Source organism: Clupea harengus, chromosome 23 (assembly GCF_900700415.2).
Source record: "Clupea harengus chromosome 23, Ch_v2.0.2, whole genome shotgun sequence".
NCBI classification, from domain to species: domain Eukaryota; kingdom Metazoa; phylum Chordata; class Actinopteri; order Clupeiformes; family Clupeidae; genus Clupea; species Clupea harengus.
Window position 1 is genome coordinate 2,629,215 of NC_045174.1, and position 24,589 is coordinate 2,653,803.

The 24,589-nt window shown below is 42.4% G+C and overlaps 1 protein-coding gene across 1 annotated transcript; it reads right to left on the reverse strand.

Annotated features, from left to right (window-relative positions):
* Nucleotides 1-5,156: 5,156 nt before the first annotated feature.
* ipmkb (inositol polyphosphate multikinase b) lies at nt 5,157-24,228 on the reverse strand. Its single transcript, XM_012820007.3, has 6 exons — nt 23,261-24,228; nt 20,855-20,940; nt 18,293-18,389; nt 17,206-17,378; nt 12,199-12,280; nt 5,157-11,490 (listed from the first exon to the last, which is right to left on the reverse strand). Exons 1-6 carry the CDS (start codon nt 23,463-23,465, stop codon nt 10,832-10,834), a joined length of 1,302 nt encoding a protein of 433 aa, XP_012675461.1. The 5' UTR covers nt 23,466-24,228; the 3' UTR covers nt 5,157-10,831.
* Nucleotides 24,229-24,589: the final 361 nt, after the last annotated feature.

Here is a 24,589-nt window from a genome sequence, read left to right on the forward strand (position 1 = left end):
ACAACAAATAAAATATAGCTGCAAAAGTTGCAACCAATAGTGAAATTAGAAGTTGTTCAAAACTGTGGGAACATTGTACTTTGTTGCAGAAGTGTGCACACGAGCTTGCAGTGAACTTAAATATAATATAAGATAACATAAATATAACATGGCAGTAACAAGCAATATAGATGCTTTGTCTACGCTGAGTCTGAAAAAGAAGATATTTTTGCCAAACTGTCTGGCTCAGAGGCTTAGACATGGACATGACATTTTGTTTTGACAAACAAACAGCACAGAGATGGGTTAGACGCTTGTAAAGGGACATGGTATTGTTTTTGGACATAACAACGGCCAGTGGCCACACAGTTAAGAGTTACTGATCTTTCAGAAGCTCAACTACAGTAGATGATAATAGGCCTGACTTTCTGGTTGTTAAAAATGACTACTCACATTGTGTGTGTGAGAGAGAGATAGTATGAGAAAAAGAGTTTTTCTGTGCGTGAGGGAGAAATTGTTTGTCTGTGTGACGGAGAGAGTGGGAGGGAGAGAGAAAGAGTTTGTCTGTGAGCAAGAGAGGGTGTGTGTGTGTGTTTGTCTGTGAGACAGAGCCAGATAGACAAAGACTTTGTGTGTGTCATAGAGAGTGTGTATCCATGGTCTGTTCTTTTTGTTGTTGTGTGTGGCTTATCAAGGCAAATGCAGAAATAAAAGAAATGCAGATGCTGGCTTGAGGGTTTGCAAGGTTTGTAAACATAATGTTTGTCCCAGTAAATCACTATTTTCCTTTTATTTGAACAATACGTTTTTATTGGTTTTTTTTTTTGTTTAACAGCAACAGCTGGTTTGACACATCTGAATGTAAAACATCAAAAATATGTAAACTAGCTTTGGTGTGTGTGCATGTGTGTGTCTATGGTCTGTTTTGTTTGTTTGTTTTGTGGGTTCTTTTAAGAAGAAGAAGAAAAAACCTGCAGAGTCAAAGGCTTATTACATGTAAACCTAGTTTTTGTGTCAATAAAGGAACTTTTTTAACAGTAATCTTTTTTTCCGCAAAACGTTGTTTTCACAGAACCGAATATACTGACAGAACTGACAGTAGTTGTCTTGAGAAGTATGAAAATCTGCAATTAAGGGCAATGTATCTGTGCGGTGTGAGTAAATGTGTCTTTACGGTGATCTGATTTGTTTGATCTGATCTGACAGTCACAGGGTAAAAGATAATTGTATGAATATATCCACGTGGGTTAAATGTGAGTGTGATCATGCTACGCTCCTTATCCCAGTAGCTATTGGGGCTTTCTGGGCTAGTTCTTGTGGCAGTGTTCCTGTTGTTGTTGTTGTTGGTTGTGGTGAAGTGGCCCTCTCAGTGAAGTTGTTCAAGAGGATTTCCTCCAAATGGGAGCCGTCCAGTGAAGCCGTTGATTGTGCTGGGGTGGAGGTGGAACATTTGAAACCTTGATCAACTGTTGCTTGTTTGCCATGCTGAAGGAAGTGGACGGCTGGATTAGGCACTGATTTTGCATGGCTAGTGATAAAGCCGTTGTGGACTGTCATGGTTTAAGTGGTGGAACTTCCAGTAAGCTGTCTATTATTTCTTCCTTTGATAGGTTGTACAGCAGCCTTAATTGGCCCATCTTATTATAGCATCTTCAATGTGAACCTTTCTGCTGTTGTCTGTTGTTTCTTTTACTGTTAGTGTCCCGCTGCTATCCGTGGTCGTGACAGAGAATTCGTCGTGGGTTCGGCCCTGACCACAGAAGACTCCAGTGGTTGTTAAGGAGACCTGGGAAAGGTGGTGTTTGAAGAGGCAAGTGTAGCTGCGTGTGATGACAGCTCCAATTACTTCAGCTGGACTGCACGTATGGCATCAACACACCGCACATTTGAGAACGTCGTGTCCTTGACTGTTCAAAGGAACATGTTGCCCATGAATCACACTGACGTACTGGTGATGGCGTACCAATGTCCAATGCTCACTTGATGTTTTGAATCCAATACAGTTAACTCATGTGCTCTCAGTCTGTATGGTTATATATATATATATTCTTTAAAAGGCTGGACCTCCTACTCTCCTCTTGGATATATTTTATGATGATACTTACCTTCAGAAGAGCAACATTTTGAGCCTGATATTAATTGAACATGGAGATGAGTAAAAGTAAAAACAGTAATGTTTATAGATTAATATTATCGTATGTAGATCACTTTGATTATAGGAAAGCCTGATCTAGTTAGTTAAGCATTAGCATGAGTCAGTGGCACATAGATAACACACTTTTAGGGAGGGTCTGCTTAAAGTTTCTTCGTGTTAAAAGCAAGTTGGTCCTGATTGTTGCCTATTTGTTAGGAACATATAGTGCATACAGATTCGGAAGGACCCCTCAATACCCCTGCATATTTTGTTGTGTTGTAAATTTAATTTGAAGAAGTGGGACAAATTTCATTTTGTTACACCAACATCTACACGGAACTACCTATAATAAAGTGAAAACATTCTAAACACAAATTTAGTTTAAAAAAAACACAAAAAAAACCCGGAAACATCTTAATTATAGTATTCAAACCCTTAATTCAACAGTTCCTAGCAGCCCTTTTAGCAGCAAGTACAGCTTCAGGTCTTCTTGGATGGTTCTGTTCAAGCCCTGAGGCTCTCGGTTTGGGCAGTTTCTCCAATCCTTCATGGTGGACCACCTCAGGCTCTATCAGGTTGGATGGTTAATGAATGTGGACTATTTAAATAGTTTGGAAAACTTTAATACATTTGCAAACACCTCTAAAAACATCTTTTCACTCTGCCATTATGAGTGATTAAGGGGTAGTCTTTTTTAGTGACATTTGAACCAAAGACACACAAAAGCAATCATTCCCCTGTTTAGCATGAGCAGGAGCGCCCTTCAAATAGACTTGCTGGATTTACCTGGTCTAAGCCATGTCATATTTTTCACATTATCAGAGCCAGAACTGCATACAAACACCAGAGTATTTGTGAGCACACTCACTGGGTGGACTTGGTGGGGGGGGGGGGGGGGGGGGGGGGGGACTTAGTCCTTTCAAAATGAAATGTACAACACAACAATTTGTACAAAAAAAGAGAGACTGAATACTTTCTGAATCTGTGGCCTTTGTTAAAATGATTGCTATTTTTGAATCCTTGAAATATAAGGATACGATTGTTCTACTTGTTTTGTAGAAAACAGTATTAGGTGACAGTGCCCATAATGAGTGAAACTGATGAAAAAAAAGATTTTGCTTTCCCTCTGATATTCCTTGGCCATGGTGTGTCCTGAAGTTGCATGTCTTTTTTTGAAGATCCAGTTGATGTAGTAGTATAGGAGGTTAAAGTCAAGGTTTTGGGTGATTTTTGAAGATCTAGTTGATGTAGTAGGCTATAGGAGAGGTCGAGGTTTTGGGTGCAAGATTTGTGATTTGTGTGTGTACAACACATCAAGCTGGGAGGTTTTAAGATAACCCTGTCAACAGGCATGGCTTGTCTATTCAACAGATAGCATGTTGAATTTAGTAAAACAGTGTCCTGTCAGATCATTCACAACAACATAAGCCTAATTACAACACCATGAACAGCCCCTTATTGTAAATGAGTGAGTTATGCAGTAGGGTATTGGCTATAACTAAATATGAAAGTAATCCGTTTTTAGTGTAAATGATATACACTACTAAAGGATGATACATAAGGTACTTTTTTGAGCAACCAGGTGATACAAAGGTCAACTCACCTGCATCTGGATGATCGTTAAAGGTTCGATCAGGCCAGGTAGTCTACACAACTTCAGTGAAGTTGAGTTCACTTTCCCTGTGACCTGAGGTGCATCATAACTTCTAATCTTACCCCAAATAAATTCAAATTAGACCAGTTGAGGACTAGGGAAAGCTAATGCTCAACCACATGCAGTTGCCTGTTAAACCGACGTCCATACCGGTATTCAATCTCTGTACGATGCTAATACAATTCCAGAGGCCAGCCACTTACGCTAGATCTCTGATATCCCATCATGCTAGACTAAAAACCTAGCAAGGAAAAAACAGCGACACGTGCATGGTATTCAAGAAGAAGGCTACATAGATGGTATTAGGCGGGGCTTTACGAACATAACAATATGTTTATTAGCCAAACTGGTGACTGCATAACAGCTTATCGTGCCGCAGAGCAGAAGTGGAAGTACTGTTTAGCGTTTCGATGGCGTAGCATCATAGAAAGTGTGATGGCGCCTCCGTGAGGAAGACTCGGGTCGATTCAGGAGGCTAAGTTAATTGTTTTCCTCATGTTTGACAGCCTCAAGGAGAGGGTTTTAGTCATCAATTTGATGCTTTTATTCAGAGGTGTTTTTAAATGAAAACAAAACGATTTAATACGGTTTTACAATTAACTTAATCTTCATCACAAGCTCAATTTAAACCCAGAGACAGGGGGTTTCACTGGCCTGAAAAGACGGTTGAAAAAAATCAAAAAGAGCCTTCAGGAAACTTTTCATTCGTGTAGTCAAGGCCACAAACAATGTTTGACGATAATGATTTTTACGAAGGCTCATTAGTCTTATCATTATCTCCAATGGAAAATGATTTCACAGCAGGTCCTCTGGGACAACTGCCATTACAACGGTCACTAGGTACATAACAATTTCATTATGACTGACAAATATCCGCACTAGTTAAATGAAGGCTGCTGTTTAAATATGCACAGCAGGAGCACCACAAATGGGCTCCCACCAACAATTAAAACACTGATAACACATTTTATTTGCCATCAAACATGGAAGGTCTAAATCCATCGACCCTCAAAAGCTGTCCACCAAAGTCCCTAGATTTCATTCAATAATTTACAGGTGTGTCTGTGTGTGTGTGACAGCTGAGCTATGGAGGAGATTGTCAGTCTATTAACCAACTTGTCCCCCTGGTATTTGCTGAAATCATCTCCTCAAACGAACATTGCATACAGTCTCTCTTTCAAACAGGCACACATACATACATGCAGCAAGTTGTGTCAGAGGTAAAGTGCTGCCAGTCAAATCCATTTAGAGCTTTCTGAAAAAGGAAACCCACTCCTAACTCCTAAATACATCTACCCAACAGCAACTAAGATACAAGAGACTTATGGTCAACAAACCATTATGGTCAGTTGCAGATACCCCGGACAGAAAACTCACCAAAATCACATGGTCATTAGGAATTTATTTTTATTAGTAATTATAATTTGCCAAATATACATGTATTATTTCGTCCATTATTATATCCATCTAAATAGTACATTTGAACATGATACAATAATTCATTTACAAAAAAAAAAGTGATGATTAGTTTATTTGCAATGTACTTGCAAGGAGGGAACAACAGCAGACACACAGAAAAAGATCCTCCACCCTCACGGCCCTGCCTATGATGTACTATCTAGGAGCAGAGAAACATCACCAGATGTGAGATGCACAACAGAGGTTAGAGAAAGAGCAACACAAATAACCAACTCAAAGCACAGATGATTGGTTTGCATGTTCAGGAGCACGACCACATACATGCCACAACCCCTTTGACTTGAGAACTAAGGGCCTGGATTCTCAACTTGCTTAGTCAATCAGGTCATCATAGTCCAGTCATGCAACAGAGCTGTCAGGTTAGGACGATCCTTTGTGCCACAAGAATGTTTGAGACTCAAGGCCCGGGGTCAAAGGTCAAAGGTATGTTGCTTGTTAAAACTAATACCTCACTCCATCTGTAACTTGTGCTGCAAAGTCTGGCTTTTCATTTATTTTTTTTGGTTTAGTTTTTACCCACACAATTAGCTATGCTGCCATGATTGGTTGAGAATCTGACTGTTCATTGTAAAATCCAGTGTACAAATAATTCATTGAAACTTCCAAAAATAAAATCTGAGAATGCAATAGCAGAGACTGGCACAGTTTCTAATGGTGTGAGTGCAATGACTTTAGCGTGGACTTCATCAGCCATTTTCCCTACAACATTTAATTTGAGTGCAGTTGGAATTTAGTAGTAAAAACACTTGTTATATTTGTGATGACCCTTGTGTAACTCCATGGGCGAATTGATCCAGTCCAGCTAAAACGTCATTGCAGCATTTTTTTTCCTTTGAACTCCAAGAGGCCATTGAAAGAGGTCGCTAATGTCTAATGTGCTACTGAAAATGGAAATGATAACCTGCTTCCATTTTAAGGTGTTTTCCTACATCTGCGACAACCACAAGTGACACCTTCTTTCCTGGACTTTCCTTGTTAAAGTTGTACACATCAACATGGTACATGACAAGGCTAGATGCACAACAAGAAGAAAATGCTAAATCACTCAGCTCATTTTGAAGTTCACGGTGTTCACAAGCAATGGGTTCATTCACAGTAAAAAAGGGAAGATTTCAACATGGGGTTTTAACCAGACTCAGTGCATGACCAACCCAAATACATAGGATTACAACTGGCAACTACACAGAAGATACATGAGTACTATTAGCCAGCAAAATATAATTGGAATGTAAACAAGATACTTCTGTTAACTGAGATTTGCTATAGAAGGAAACACAAGAGGGAAAGATAAAACCTTTATCTGAAGAACCCCTATCATCCAATATGACATGGCAAGAGTCCAACATGAGCATCAATTAAGATAGGAAAACAACTTCACAGCGACATCCAGGTACGCAATCCTCTTCTGCAAGATCAACCGTCCTCTATCAGTTTTATTACTGTATTTAACTGCTAACCCGATCCAACAAAATAGTTGGTGACACTAAATGGTCTGATAAGGTTCATCATGATCACTGTAACAAATAGACGAACAAAACTCTAAGAAAATCGGCAAGAGATACCCACCACTTTGTATCCAGGGGTGCATTTTCCAAAGCTGTCATTAAAGAATAGCGAGACAATCATTTAGGACACGGCCTCTGTTGCCATGGTCGCACAATGATGCTCTGGATGGAAATGCACCTCTGGTCAGAATTATATCAGGTAGTTTGGCAATCAAAACGCATTCAAATTCTGTGCAGTCTGACAGCAAAACCTCCCATCTAAATCCAAAACCCGTCAGCCTGGCAAGTGGTGCCGATTTATAATTATTAGTGTTACTCTGATGTCAAGGCCTTTTTCAATAAAGTGCTGTCAGATAAAAAGCAAGTTTTCAACTTGAGTTAAGCTGCAGTATACCAGGGCTTGCTTATGTTTAGTCCTTGCATACTGTAACCCCTTATTGCAACTGCCTTCTGTAGTCTTTATATTGTGACATTTGTTTCAAGGAGCTGTAGAAAGAACTTTGTACTATTCTAAAGGCACCAAGGCAGTTTGTAAGATGCCCCGAAGGGCACAGGATTTCTAAACTATTTTTTTTGCAAGATGCTTTTTAAAGTTTTCATTATGTTGCTTTTCAACAAGGGCACACAAACAGGAATGTTACCAACAAAAATGATGCTTCTAATGACACAAATAACAGTGAGGTGACCCTAGGTGCATATACTGGCAACAGAAAACAGTAAACCAAGATAAACACCAACAGTAAAATCTTTAAAAGAAAATAATAAAAAAAAATACTGGAAATGATTTTAGTTCAGATCAAAATGATCTTTTGCATTCACACCAAAATAGGGGTTTGAGATGTTCCGAGATATTGACATTCACTTGCACCCATTGCAGAAGAACAAAAATGCAAATCAAACTTTTAAAACCAGGCAGAGAAAAATGATACCAACTAGAGATGCAATTCCCCAAGAAAACGTGAAGAGTGAGTGCTCAACAGCAGCAGAGGTTCGCTAAGCCTTGCCCAACAGATGACAGATTATACAGCCCTAACACTACCTGTAGCTGGGTAGCAATCAGCCAATATGGTGGGCTAATACACAGAGTAAACCTAAAGGAAAACTTTGTGATTTTTCAACCTGGGCCCATATTTTTAGATCTTTTTGGGTCCAAATTCTTATTAGTGAAAAAGATGATCGACATCACTCCAGGATTGAGTTAGAACGCTAAAACTGGCAACCGCAAAACAGCTATACAATGGAATCCTTTGGAGCAAGCATGCACGGCAAAGTACACCACTTGTTATAGCCACTGACGGGCTCGAAAATGTTAATATACGGGTGTGACAACATGGCAAGGATCCCTATAGAGATACATCTGTGTCTGTTTACCTAAATAACTCAAAGAAACTGTAGAAAACGACTGTTAGTAAAGTCAGTGTTTTAACTTTCTGTTCTTCCGGCCTCTGATGTAGCAACCCATTCAGTGCCTTTAGTCGTTATCGAAGGTGGGCGCTCTCCTTGGAGTGCCCACTCCAGCATCACATGGTAGACAAATCAACTACAGGCAATGAATGGGCACTGTTCTCGCAGGCGTTACCTCGTCACTTTGAGTTTAATGTTACACAGGCACAACATCAGCTGGAATGTAGGCTGTAAATAATCAACAGTGTTGGGGGTTTCTCCATTTATCTATAAAAAAAAAAAGAATACAGCAGATGAGTATCCATGAAGTGGGTTAAAATGTTACAATGCGCAATGTAGGCTGTAAACATTAACATGCTGCCCTATGTTGTCATCGGACAAGTTATGTTACCCCATTAGTTGTTGGCTGGAGCTAGTTGAGTGGTTAACTTGGTTATCGTAGATATTAAAGTTACCATGTCACTTTGATTTAACACGAGCAGAGCATCAACTAAAATATGGACTGTTATTAATCTGCACTGGTGATGGCATCTTTATTTTTTTGATTATTCACAGCAGGTGAGCAGCATATGTTTGGATGGCTCCGTTTCCTGCTCGCCCTGGAACATATACAATCTGTCCAAATAAAAAGGTAAAGGTCAGGTATTGAGCAGACTCAAACCTGTGTATACTGCTTGGAGAGCAGGGAAGCTATCCACTGTACCACCAGTACCGTATTACCTTAGTATGTCACATACTGGAAAACCACTGATAACAGCCAGATATGTAAACTTAAGGGTTGAAATCGTGGTTCACTCGCTATGGCAGCTACCATCTACTGTAGCCAACAGCTGGCAGAGCGAGTAACGTCACAATAGGCAAAAGTTCCACCATCCATTTCAATGGGGGGAAAAAATAGGGATGAAAAACGACAATAACACTTTTACAAGATCACTACACGAGATCATGACAGACGTGTCAGAGTTGAAGTGGTGCCAAAATCTCCAAAGCGCTAGGAGCAGAAGCAGCGGCGCCAAAAAATGTGTGGAATAAGGAAGATTAAAATAAATAAAACTAGTGTGATTGTGTAAGTATTGTGTAAGCAATCACACTAGTAACAGAAATGTAGGTTCGAAATGACATCAGTATGAATCGTAATAATGAGTTTAAACTGTATGAGATGCTATCATGATTAGGATTAACACTTTAACAGCAACAGAAGCCTACATCTTTAAAAAAAAGCAAAAAAAGCACAAAATAATTACAAAATAAAATCAACTGAAAATGAATAACTGCAGTGATACACTGCTCTGAAAACAGCAACACTGGATATAATGATCTTAAAGATATATTTTATATCTGAAATCAATTTGTCATGTTGCTTGACCACATACGAGCATTTCATTTCAAACAAAACCTAGACTTAAATAGCCATTCCTGTCTTCCATGCATATGCGTTACATTACATTTAAATTTCTACAGTTAGTTAAGATTTACTGTATGTGGGGTATCATGGCATTCTTGTTTCACCTCCAGCTTTCCTTCTGGTCACTTCCTGCATTTAAAAACATTTAAGTGGTATGTATGCATGGTCAGCCTTTTTTTTTTTTTTTACTTGTTACATCTCAAGGCAAAAAAAAATAAAAAATTGCTTGAGAAATGCTGTAAGCTTACGTAAGTAAAGCTTTACGGCTCTTCTCTCAGAACAAAAAGGTGCACTGTCAAACTTGTTAGGAATAATAATCCTCACCAATGACAAAGAGTTTTGGGCAGCGCTACAAGTAAATGAACAGTTGATTGCATGAAGGGTGCCCAAAATCAATAACATTCTGTTGCATACACGTCAACCACACTAAACCCCTTTGGCAGTGCCTCTGAATCAACAAGAGGAACATTCTAGATTGCAATTCTTTAAACCAAGTTTCCTTATGCTCTCTAATTCATCTTCATAATCATCAAAGCTGCATATTATGTTGGGTATGGGTTACACAAAACAGGTTAGCTGTCCATAAATGGTATGTACAAATGATAAGTACTTAAAATAATTATAGTAAAAAAAACAAAAAAAATCACAAGGTAAAATGTTTAAGTTTTCACCATCAACAGGGTTTCTGATAGGGCAGACAGGGTCAATTTGGCAGCAAATACAAATATGGAAGAAAAAAAGATACACTTTCCTAATTGCTACCTTTGAACAGAAAAAAAAAAACATCTGGTTAAAATAAAAGTCTTCTTAAAAACTGTACTTGTCATTTTATGAACCATAGAACAAGAGCACTCGGAAGCAAAGTGTCAAAGTTTACAGCGAGATAAACTGCAAGCTTGGCGAAAAATAATTCACCTTTGCAAAGGACCGATACACAAATATAGATCAATTTACCTGAGTAAGATACTGACAAATATATCAACAGAAACAAACAAACAAACAAACAAACAAACAAACAAACAATCACTCTCTCACACACACACACACACACTAAACAAATATATAAGACCAATAAAGGAAATGCCTTCCGTTTGAGTGCCGATAGTGCAGAAGTTTAGGGCATGGGGGTGACTGTATGTGTGGGGGGCCACTACCACGCCTCCATGTCCAACTGGACAGACAGACAGACGTGGGCCACAGGGTGGGACTTTCACAAAGAGGGGTGTGTGTGTGTCTGAGAGGGGAGACTCAATGGCGAGACCCGAGAGAAGCTACTCCTCCAGCATCTCCCGGAGGACCCGGAGCAGGTTCTTCAGGCCGTAGATGTAGCCCTCGTCTGGGCTCTCACTGGGGAACACATGGGCAAAGTCGATCATCCTCACCTCCACATCGTCTCCTTCAGGCTGCCCCTGCGCTCTCCCCCCTCTCATCTTCCTCCTCTCACTGCCCTCCTCTTCCTCCCCTCTTCCTCCTCCTCCACGCTGCTCTCCGTCTCCTTCCCCTCGCTCCTGGTTCAGCTTCTCCAGTGCTCTGGGGTTGCAGTTGCCGTTGGGTTGCTGGGCGACCGTCGCTGGGCGCCTCCAGCCTCCGTTGTCGGGCGTGGCAGCGTGGTGCGGGCGGGTGCAGCCCTGCTTGTGAAGGGCGTACATGGTTGACAGGCTCTGCTCGATGTTGTTGTTGTACTCCAGCAACACCTCTCTCTCGCCGCCGCCGTCGCCCCCCGGGCTGAGTGGCTCGTGGGCACCCCCCGTGGTGGTGGCGGGTACTGCGGGAGGCGGTGAGCCCTCGTAGACCACCAGGAGCGAGCTGGCGTAGAAGTGGAAGCGGCTCTGCTCCTCGAACCAGCGCAGGATCTGCTGCACCTTCAGCACACTGGCGGCCATTGCGTCCTTACGCAGGCGCTCGCCATTGTGGAAGAACTTGGAGAGGCCTTAAGTGGGGGAGGGAGAAGCGAGACGAGAAAAAGATAGAAATATTGATGATGCTTAGACTAATGCTTCAACTAAAGTTTCATTGCTGCCTATCATTACCAAGGGCAGCGTCAATTCATCATATAAAAAGCAATTACTTTAGTACTTCCAAGTGACATAAGACTAAATTCCAAATCTTTATCTTCTCTGCATCAGTTTCATCAGTTTAACAAGATCAATTGATATTGATTGATATTTAATTGATCAATTAAAATGTTCAAAGCACAGGCCAGATAGAGATGTATCCTAGACAGACATGACATCTAACTAGGAGAACCACTGTCTCTGTGCTACCTGTCTCGGTCTCGGTCTCGGTCTCGGTCTCGGTCTCGGTCTCGGTCTCGGTCTCTGTGCTCCGGTCTCTGTGCTACCTGTGCTCCTGTCTCTGTGCTACTGTCTCTGTGCTACTGTCTCTGTGCTACTGTCTCTGTGCTACTGTCTGTGTGCTCCTGTCTCTGTGCTACTGTGCTACCTGTGCTCCTGTCTCTGTGCTACTGTCTCTGTGCTACTGTCTCTGTGCTACTGTCTGTGTGCTCCTGTCTCTGTGCTCCTGTCTCTGTGCTCCTGTCTCTGTGCTCCTGTCTCTGTGCTACTGTGCTACCTGTGCTACCTGTGCTACTGTCTCTGTGCTCCTGTGCTCCTGTCCTCTCTGTGGAATCAGCCCTTACCATCTTTAATAGTGTCCTGATCAAGACCTCGACCAAAGTGCTGGTCATATGTGTCAAAGGTGTCCGAGTCCAGTTTGTACACCTAGAAAGACAGAAAGAAAGAATGTACAAATTAATGAATGACAGAAAGAATCCAAGGGGCATCTAATAACCTCTCTAAACTATATTCCCCATTTTCCCACACTTACTGTTAACTGATGCGTTGTGAATTTGTGCACATAACTAAACACTATGCCCCAGAGGTAACACTTTAAATAAATACTAAGCTAAATGCTTTGGCTCATATACAAAATGAGCCAGATTCACCAGCTTAGAGGAAGGGTACAGGAAAACCCAATGTGGATACGTGGACAGGCTCACAGTTTCAAAAACAAACATGGTAAATGTCTCCTCCAAGTGGTGGTGCATGAAAATGAAATGAAATAAATAAATAAATAAATAAAAAGTATCAAACTTTCAATGGAAAATGTATTATTCATCTCACAAGGGCTGCAACTTTAAATAAGGCTAAAAGGGGATGAGACGAGAAATTCATATTCATGCCCTGGGCTTCTGGGATCCCTCTCTGGAATGTGTGTGTGTGTGTGTGTGTGTGTGTGTGTGTGTGTGTGTGTGTCTGCGTGCTTGCGTGTGTGTCTGTGTGTGTGCATCCTTATATGTGTCTGTGTGTGTGTGTGTGTGTGTGTGTGTGTGTGTTTGCAGTGTTCCTCTCCCTCTCACATTATGAAGGGGCAATTAGTGCTAATGGGTCACTTTGCCCGTTGGTCGAACAAGAGGGAACGGAGAGATGAGTAACTGATGGGGGTCTCGCTCCATTTTTCCATACCGCCTGCCAGAAACATGGAGCTCCCCCCCATGGGAATAGACAGGCACTTGTGCCACAGCACTCCTTCTATAAAGCATCCCTCGCCCCCATCACTTCACCTCCAGTAAGGGTACTTTAGTTCCGTCCATCCCCCGGTAAGTGGGAAGAGGCCGCGGTGAGAAAGGATGAGCTGGCCGATTTCATGGTAAAGGAGTCGGAGATTCTAACCTCGTTTAAATCGTGGCCAGTGGGCTCACAATGGAGACTAACACTTGTCTCTAATTATGCAGACACACTTTCAAGCTGGCTCCTCTTTTGAGAGACATTTTTCTTAAAATCACATCAATGGCAATTTTCCGTTAAGTGACCAGGAAGTACAGTGGAGGCATATCTGTCAGTGCTCTATTGTTCTCAGGTCTCCACTTAGCCGAGGCCTAATGTGTGACAAGATTTTCAACAAGTGACTTCCAAGTGATACAAACACGCTGACGTCTGCAAATGAATGGCCCTGCATGACGGTTTGATTCCCATTAACTTAAATTCCGCCAGAAGCATACTAACACAGGATAAGTACAAAAACCACCCTTCATTTTGGTGAACCACAAGCTAATTAGGAGTCGTCCCCAGTGACCTGTGTTTAAACTGTGGGGTGTGTATGTGGGGGAGGGGGGCGGGCTGTCTTTGGAGGAGCTGTGTGAGATAAGAGCATCCTGTTCGACTGATAAGGCTAACGTTGGTTTCCTACCACAACCCCAGGCGCAACAAGACCCCCTGCTTCTGCCCTATGTTCTACAGACTCACTTGAAGCGCCTGTGTGTGTGTGTGTGTGTGTGTGTGTGTGTGTGTGTGTGTGTGTGTGTGTGTGTGTGTGTGTGTGTTGGATAGTGAAGCCTAATCTGAGAGGCAAAAAACGAGAAAGCTCAAACAAGTGATTATAAATTATTTCTCAGTGTATTCTTTCAATGTGTATGTATGCAACCTGACTGCCAACAAGAAATAAAAGGACAATACCTCAAGAAGGTCAAGCTGACCGCAAATAACTGCTGAAACGTGACCGCAATAAAACCGAAGCAGAGAGCTCAAGTGTGATATTCCTGTTCAACATATATTTATCCTGTACCAAGCCAACATTAAAGTACTCAATTACCTTGAGATGTTCAGGACACAGTAAGATGTACGAGTTCCTGACATTCTCACCAGGCCATGCACCACCAATCATGTTCAGTGGCACCAAATTCTTGATTTGTTTTACAGTCAAGCATACTTCAAGCATATAGATCTAACGTACCTCTTCACATTAGCCTTTAACTAGCTACCACTTCGCACTATATATATATATATAAATACTTTTAATTTAATTTAAATCTCTACTGGTGATATTAAGGGGTTGGATTAAATATATCTCTATAATTATAATTATAATTTTTTTTTTTTTGCACTATATCTTTGTTATGTTTCTTTGATGTCTATTTTTATGTGCATGTCATTTCTTTGTGCATATTATGTATTTGCTGTAAAGCACTTTGAGCTGCATTCTTTTGCATGAAAGGTGCTATATAAATAAAGTTTTATTATTATTATTATTATTATTACACAATACTACAGGACTACAGGAGTATATTGTGTAAGGATTCTGTGAAATGGGCCATGACATGGATGTTTTAGTGTTTTCATTATATTTTAGTGTTTTCATGTTAGCGTACATTTATCCAACATGTAATGGGGTTGTATACTGCGTAGCAGTCATTCCCCCTGCACTGGTGGACATAAGAAATCACATTTGAAATGCACAGCCTTCCGTGAAGTGTACCATTTACGATATCATATGGAAAAGAGCATCTCTGTCGATAGGGATCTATCTAAAGGTCACTAGGGGGCATAACTGTTTGGGAGTCAGCCCCACTACGGAGTAACTGAATATTGATGTGTTTCAAAACAATCCATGTTCAGCTGGAATTTCATTTGTATTGAGTATTTGCATGACTGTGTTCAGCCTTCTCGAGGGAGTATTGATTTCAAGTTTTTACTCCATTTCAGCTATTCTATTTAGGCGTGTGTGTGTGTGTGTGTGTGGGGGTGTTTGTGTGTGTGAGCGTGTGCGTGGGTGTTTGTGTGTGTGAGCGTGTGTGTGTGTGTTTGTGTGTGTGAGCGTGTGCGTGGGTTTTGTGTGTGAGTGTGTGCGTGGGTTTTGTGTGTGAGTGAGAGAACATTTTTGACCACTCTCCCTTTAGGTCTGAGGGTTATAGTCATGAAAGCACAACGTGCTTTTGATGTGAATCATCCCCATTCTGGGGTGAAGCCAGTGCACACAACCACACACACACACACACACACACACACACACACACACACACACACACACACACACACACACACACACACACACACACACACACACACACACACACACACACACACACACACACACACACACACACACACACACACACACACACACACACCCAAATAAGCAAGCCAGCACACACACACACACACACACAGGCATGCATGTATGCGCACACACACACAGAAACACACACACAAATTGACACTGACACAAACCCATGCACTCTCTCTCTCTCCTCTTTCCCCCGGTTATCTGCCTTCAACTCCCACAGCCCTCTCCTGAGGTTTTTGCGCACAGTAATTAAAGCGAGAGTCTGATGGGGGAGGACTTTGAAGATGGCCCCGCTCTTAGGCATACACTCATTAAAGCAAATGGCAGGAGCCAGGGGAGAGAGCATGGGAGCCTGGGATGACGGGGTTCAGCAGTGGGGGAGGATGTGGTCTCGGAACCCCATGCCATTTTCAATACAAATGGCGTCCCTCTGCGTGGCTTCACTCACTTTTAGTAAGGGTTAAAGGCCGTCGAGGTGTCACGACATACAAAAATTTAATTTGATAAAATGGAGGCAAAGAACTCCACGACACAAAGCGTAAAGACGCCGGTATGCTTGACGGAGGTTCCAAAAATTTGAAGGTGCTTGACCAGCCGAAACAACACCAAAAGTCACTTTTGGCGTGCACCGTTGTGCACAAAGACAGCAACGGCAAGCATAAATCCCCCTTAACGTTAGTTTTCTTCGTTTATACCCCAGTTGCCATACATGTATTTAAGTATGTATAACATTAGCCCACAAAGGAAACATTTGGTTAAGTCTAAAAAGAAACCAACTTGTTTAGTTTACAGGCTAGTGCTTCTTCCTTTAGTCAAAGATAACGGAGGTTGCTTGATTAAAATTGATTCCATTATTATTCCTTGCTAACATTAATGTTAGCTGTTTCTAATTCTATGTGGCCTAGCTTGCTAGTTCTCCAAATAACAATCGAGATCGAGATTATACCACTTGTCACAATGAGAGAATATGTTTATTTTGCTAATTCAGTGTCTGCCTAAACACACTTACTGTGGTAGAAATCTTGACGGGCAGTTTACCATTTACTAATACGGTTATAGTTACTATTCATACGCGCTAAATGATTACTGAGCCAATCACGAAGGAGATTCAATGTCATTCAGCGTGTATGGAGGTGGAACCTGCATGGTTTGGCCCTGCTCGGCAGAGGGTCCATCGTGGCGCAGTTTGACGCCGTTCAACTGGTCGTGCCTGTTAATTAGCTTGGCACATCCTGGCTTGGCACAGCCAAATGTGCCGGTGGAAAATCCCACCTGCTCATTAACCCACTCCCCGGTTGCCCTCACTGATAGTAAATATGATTAACAAGTGGTGGACCTGGCGATTTTGGATAAAAAGTATTTAAATTTAGCATCCCTCAGTTGGTCGAGCAACATCTAATCAATGACCGTGTCCAATTCATTACATACAATGAACAGGCCTTCTATTCACCATCACTTCTTGAGCAGCAGTACTTCTTTGAATATTATTACGTTTTTCTCTCCTTTCCCTCCACTTTTTGAAGGAAGTTTTTATAGGCCACTAGTTTTTGGTATCGTCTCATTTTTATGATATATAGTCATGTGAAAGACAGATAAACACACCAGTCGTTCACACCCGTCGTTCCGTCTAAGCTATGCACTACGTCCCCCGTGGAAATGTAAGAGCACGAGTACCTTATGACAACTGTGCTGTTGTTGGTGTTTGGAATGTTTTGGCATTCCTTTTAGGTAGTAAGCACTCTAGTTCTAGAGCAAAACTCCATACTGCTGCTTTTAAGATTTAGTGTGCGAGTCTGAGGCTCACCCGCATGCCCAACACCAGGAAGCCGATCTCCTCCATGAGGGGGTACTTGCGGATCTGCTGCTGCCGCTTCTCCTGCGAGGCGAAAGGGTCGTAGCTGCGCTGGCCGATCTTCACGTCCATGATACAGGGCTTCCTGAAGCGTCGAGTCACATCCTCCAAACGCAGGTACAGCTCTGGACACACACACATACACAGGAGTGAAGCCCATCGTTAGGAAATGAAACACGAGCACTTAAGACACGTCTTAGTCGAATGCATATTCACACTCAACACTAGGGCTCACAATCAAGAAATCTTAGCTGACAATTGATTGTCAAATGATTTATTTATTATTATTGTGATTATTTAATTATTACAATTTAATTATCTTTTTCTGTTCATTTTATGCCACTATTATAGTGTAAGCCTAAGATTGAGGTCAGTTAAAATAATCACAATCAGGTGATTACGTGATAACTGTGACAGGCCAACTCAACACAACCTCGAACACATATAGACAAAATTCTCATGAACACATGTCTTACATATCAGTCACACAGATACAGACACACATGGCCAGTTCACAACAGACAAACTGTAGCAATAATTGTAGTCAAATTCAAGTAGTCTTCATAGAACATTCTGGACTCAAACAGCTTAATTTATTACACTGGGGTTAAGTGGAATCTAATGGTTCCATGGGACAAAGAAATTGCAATAGTGTGACTTTAAATGCAAAATGGTTTGAGTTAAGCTGACCTGCATACACAAAGTGACCTCTACACTGCTTCGTAGTTATTATAGTTTATTATTAGCCTGGTGGCGCGAATGTGTCTAAAACAGGAACGTATAATGGAGCCAAACCGGTCACAGTTGCTGCAAAATAGAGAAGCCACAAACTCATACTTGCACTTGTTCCAGGAAAACGTTACCTCACGGCGTTACTACACAACATGTACTCCATGTTTGAAACATGCAGCGGCACACAAGACCGGACGTAGTTTGTTTTGCAATTCATTCATTTTTTTCAAGCAGCTAGACAACGACAAGGGGTAACTCTCACTTGTGCACACAAGTTCAATTTTTTTTTTGATGAAGGCCTTCTTACCAGTGGGGGCATCAGGTGAGGACCAAGTGCCGTAGTATTTAGGCAAATACCCCTGGAGGTCCAACAGGCAGGGGTCTCTGGTGTCCTCTGCATAGACCTGGTGCGAACACAGAAGACGACACTCGTAAACACCAGCTCCTTCAACTCTCCCATGTGGATTCCATGAAACACCGCCTCCCAAGTGCCCTTCGCAGACTTAGATGCACTGAATCACATTTACATGTAGTCACGCAGCAGATACCATTATCGAAAAAGGACTCAGAATGGCTGTTGCTTAATCGTCTGTTATAGCTCAACACTGGTTCAACATGGTGAAAGTAGTCAGGGACGTGGAAGCTACCTAAAGCAACTTTAAAAGAAGGGGAAGCTTTATTAATCAGTTCTGGTCCACAATCCATAAGAAATCTCTTTGCTAGCAGTAAGTTTACCCAGAGCTGAGGTGGAAGAATGTATAAAGCAACTACAAAGCATTTAACTAAGTAAATGATTGCACTTCTCTCAAACTGTCCACATTCTGGACCCAACACACCAGGGGAGTGGGTGGTGTGAGCCCACGGATGGAGCTGCGGAGCGGGTCAGTCCATGCCGTGAAGCAAGGCGTTTTGGTGTAGCGAAGCTCCTAATTAAAAACACCCTGGGTGGTTACGAAAGGGTGGTTACGAAAGCACGTCACGCTTGACACATCGCCCCTGACAACGGGAAGCATCTCCCCAGCAAGTGGGCAGATGAGTGCGTTGAATAATTGGAGACGGAAAGCACGCAAGGCCAGGGGAGGAGGAGGAGGAGGAGGAGAAGAAGGAGGAGGAGGAAGGAAATAAGATCACAGGTGTGGGAGTGTGTGCAAATGTGCTTTTCCAGCATGAGCTCAGAAAGGCAACGCTAACGTTAGACTTAAATATGTTGTGTGTTTATGTAAAGTCGCTCTGTGTGCATGTGTGTGTGGAAAATGATGAATACAACCGAGTGGGTTATGTATTTGCTTAAAGGCTAACATTAGATACCTGTTTGAGCGGCGCTGTTGCTGTGTTCACAGAGACAAGGGAGAACTTAATCCTTACTGTGTGTTTGCTTGGGAGAACCCAAGTAAATGCATGCATAATACAAAAGCTTGAAGCACTTCAGCAAATCCTGGTGTATGTGAAAGACATGAACAAAGACAACAGCACAACAACAACAACCGCTGTGGCAGACATCACATAGATGTGTGTTCCCCATGGAAAAAGGAAAGCCGTATAGGAAAACCATGTCTGAATAGTGCCATACTTTAGACACAAAACAGTGCACAGACATGTCTCTGGTTTGTGTCTCCATCTTTGCGACCCAGTCCCAGTGCCTGTGTGTGTGTGTGTGTGTGTGTGTGTGTGTGTGTGAGTGAGGGGGGAGGAGGAGGGATACGTGCAGGACTTTTATGCTGAAGGATGACAAAAAAACAAAGACATCACACCACCAGAACGTTCCAAATTCCTTGCCATGGATACTTGAGGCAGTCAGTCCCACTGGGCCTCTTAAAGTGGCGGACGTTGAGTTTGAATAATGGCAGGCCTTGGGCACAATCACTCAGGTTTTTATTTAAAACGTTTAAGATGGCCAACGGTCTCTGCAGAGGAAAAGAAGAGGTACGTATAGCCACCCCCCAAATTTTCCACTCGTCTTTTCTTTTGCGATTTCTCCTAAACACGGGTTACCCCTATTAACTGAGCATTAACTGAGCAACATGCGACGCAAACCATAAACAACTACTCAACTGTACTGTAAAGTGACCCCCCCCCAACAGCCAAGCTCAGAAAACATTACACACCGCACAATCAATATACCACAACTCAAACACACCATAAAGTGATCCCCTTCTGCCACCGTGCTTTTATGGTGCGGAGTAATGACTGTAATGACCCGCTCAGCATGGGAGATAAAAGGCCTGTGGGGAGGGCAGTGGGTTCAGTTTACTCGGCTCTCTGCCATCTTGCGGTTTTTGTGCGTCCGATGAGAAGAGACGAGGAGAGGAGAAGAAGGTGTACTGTTTACACCTCAGCACATTTGAAATACGGCTGTCCCAAAGGGCCGGGTCAGCCGCGTCGGAGGTCTGCGTAAATTACATTTTTGGAGAGTGTCCTACTGCTATATGTCAACGAGAGGGACAAGGGATGATCGAGCCAATTCAAAGTTGTGAGATGAATATCTTCATGAAGCTCCACTCCCGCAACTGTGTTTTTGAGTGCACTGTCAGTTGCTTTGGATAAAGGTCTCTTTGGATGAAGTCCATGCACACATGCACACATGCACACATACACACATACACACATACACATACACACACACACACACACACACACACACACACACACACACACACACACACACACACACACACACACACACACACACACACTTCACTTAAGTCACTTTGGAAACATCCCTTAGAGACACACAAACACACAGAGGAAGGCATAAGCACGCACACACAGTAAGTAACAAATAAACAAACTCCCACTCGGCCCTCAGAGAGCAACCCTGTGAATGAACACGTCTCCTAGCGAGTCGGGGGGCGAGGGGGTGGCTGGTTACCATGCTGTAGAACTGCATCTCCCGGGGTCCTCGCGGGGGAGGCTGGAGCTGCTTCAGGACGGTGCCGTCGGGATGCTGCAAAATTCCTGTGCCCAAACACAACAGACACACTGCACTGTTAGCATTCTGTAGCCTTAATGATGTTGGTTTAAAACCTACATCCTAGTTCACATCCGGAGCTTGACAGTGAGGTGCGAATGTGGCAATTTATTTTAGAAGACAGACCAAAATAATAGACCATGCCATACATCTGAATGGAATGATATTTAACATTCACATTTAATTACAGCTTTTCAAATATTAACAACCACTTACTTGTTGTTACTTGAGCCATTACAGCTTGTTCTACTGAGTACTCGTAATGAAGGCTACTTATTCATCTATGTAGTCATATAATGCATATTTCCCTGCACTGGTTAGCTTACATGTCGCACTCCAAGGCTATGTGTGTGTAGGCTTGTACTTTGCCCCGGCATGAAATCAGCTGATTCTACAAATAAGACTCCTTGCTCTGCTAGAAAAATGTACAAGTACAAATTGTGCAATCAGCTACAGTGCTTGAAAGAACTGCTGAACAAGTGTATGGAAATACCCCATACAACAGGCTCTTATATCCCATAATATACCCCATACAACAGGCTCTTATACCCCATAATATACCCCATACAACAGGCTCTCATACCCCATAATATACCCCATAATATACCCCATAAAACAGGCTCTCATACCCCATAATATACCCCATACAACAGGCTCTTATATCCCATAATATACCCCATACAACAGGCTCTCATACCCCATAATATACCCCATACAACAGGCTCTTATATCCCATAATATACCCCATACAACAGGCTCTTTTGGCCAGCATCTTATCAAGAAGACCACGAGAAGACCAAGGAGTGAAGATGTCCAACCAAACTCATTAGTTAATAGCCATATACAACAAACTGCCCTTTGCTTTGAAACATCTGCAAACATATTTTAGAATCTACCTTCCTTCTCAACTAGTGAATCTAATGTGAGTCTATTTATAGTCTGAGCAGAAAGAAGAAGAAGAAGAAGAAAAAAACCACACACCAACACGTTCAGATGTTATCTAAGAAACAGACTTATTCCAGATACTAGATAAACTCCTGTTGGAACACACAAACACTCTGGAGCATTACATCACCAACCATACACTCCACAAGCTCTTGCGTTGCCATGTGCTACACAACATTGGGTATTTTGTTACGACTCATGGTTTGCATAATCAGGTAAATAAACAACCGGTACAACTGCCCCTATTACACAAGAAATGACCCGCTCCTACTAGGGCACATATGTCCATTTAAAGTCAGCATTTATTTAAAATTGAGCTCAGTGTCTAAACTAATCTGTCATATTTCTGCTAGGGATGCCATGGCATTAGGCCTATAATCCAATCATGTAACCATTCACATCTAGGTAGAAGGACTATTTTGTTCTGAGGGGAATAAACAACAGCTGTTTTTCTGCAACTCCTGCACAATCTCTTTAAACACGCAACAATACACGCACACACACACACACACACAAAGAGTTATTTCAAACTCTTCTGCATGCAGAAGATGAGCTCTGAGGTGTGAAGAGGGTGTGTTTGTGCGTGCCTGTTTATCACGCACTGACCAGGCAAAGGCTTTACTCTGCCTTGCTCGTCACTTCTCACTGAAACTGAAAATGTGAAAGGCTCCAAGCATTAGTATTTAATCTGTGCAGAGGTCAAGTCAAAGAGCCCTCACGGAGCTTTCTGGAAACGGTTCCCACACAGTCCCATGAGCTAACCTCGCTACAGGCAAGGAGAGGCTGCGGTCCACAACGCGTGAACAGGCCATATCACGTAAGCCATCATGACAGGGCATAACCTAGAACGAATCCCTGCCGCCACTCCCTGAGCCCAATATAATTGTTCAGATGAATGCTTCTGCATCAGGGCCGTACTAAATAAATAGCGACCAGTAGCATTTCCAAACATGACATACTAATGTTTTGGTGAGATGAGAGTATGTAATCCTACATCACAGGAATTGAAATGCGGGCATAGCCAGTGTATTAAATGCAGTAGCACAGCTGCTCGAAATTCTAAACATATGCTTGCAAAAGAGTTAAGAGTGCATCACTAAAGTGTTAGCATCTCGAGAAGTCAAATTGCTTAATGATGGTCTGTGACAGCAAATTGATAACAGTCCAATTGAATCGTGTGTACAGAGGGAGACCTTTAGCATTTTTAGTGAACAGCTGTGGAAAACATCAAGGTGGCCAAGCGGGGTTGACAGTTACCTCGCTCACAACCCAAATTTTTCTATTTGGACAAAACGACAGTTATGCATTTAATGGTACCCGTAGTTGGCATACGTGTGTGGCGAATAGTGTTAGTCTACTGACCTACTTTGTCTACGCCATACTTATGGCCAGCCACCTGATGGGTCAGTGGGACACATCCATTCAGGTGAGTGTGAGCGGAGGTCGGAACGGTCTTCTCCCTCATCACGGATCCGGGCAGACGCGTTCCTCGGTTGCCTACGGAACTGGTGATCTCCAGTCTCTCCAGTGCCAGCGAGGTGTCCATCATGCGATGTTGTGTCGACATTGTAACTGACTCGAATGTTTCAATGGCTCGTCCGTATGGGAGTGTACATCAGGCTTCCTAGCTATAATTCACATACTGTAAGAATGAATCCAAACAGACTCCGCGACATGTCTACGAAGTCGTGGTAAGATATAAGTCACAGAGCTGCAGCAGAGAAAGATGTTGTTTGCGATCCAAAATATGTCCATGCAGCCGTTCCGAAGCGCTGCTTTTATCAATTTCACATTTCAGACAGCCACATGAAATACAGGCAGGCCACATCCCACTTCCTCACTTGAGTACTCCGCCTTGATAATTACACCAATAAAGCCGAGATCGGAGCCATGTGTAATCCCAAAACCTACACAAACGCACCCAGACCCTGTTCCGGTCGCCGACGATTCGGTAGTTCTGGGAAAACAAATGCATAATAAAGCGAGCTCCGTTGTTTGCTGCTTACGCATCCCAGAAGGCGAGTAGCGTGACGCACCCCCTGACGCAAAACCACAAGGTTCGCTCTCTCTTGCCTCGCTGCTCCGCCAGTTTTAGATAAAAGGCATAGAGGACAAAACATTCATAACCTTTTTGTGTCCGATGGACGTGTCAGTTCCTCAAATCCTCAGTTTACGTTACTGTTGTTGGAAAACCAATCATTTGGTTAAGACAGGCGATGCTAAGCGTGCATGTCAAACTAGTTGGCTATCTGATCGGACAGACTAGCTTAGTCGCTTTGCGACATTGCCAGCACTGTCGTAATGAACAATTGACGGCATCAATTCTTTGCCACCAAAGAAGGTCTGTTCATCCTATAACGTTATTTGCATGCCTGCTCCAAGAGGGACGGAGGTAACAAAAATTAATTGATAAAAATAGAGGTGCAATGGAAAATAGAGTGATCAAGTGATTTAATTGATTTAAAGACGATTTGATTATAATAAAATAAATCAGGCCTCTATGAAAACAAAGTCGTGTTTAGTTTGTCAGACACAACCAAAAAAGGCATTTATCATTTAAGAAAAGTGGAATCAAGGGTGGAGGTAACAAAAATTAGAGGGGTAAAAATGGATGTGAACTGAAAAGAGCGATACATTGTCACAGCAAGCAATTGTTGTTACTTCTGCAGCAATACATTCATACCATGTCAT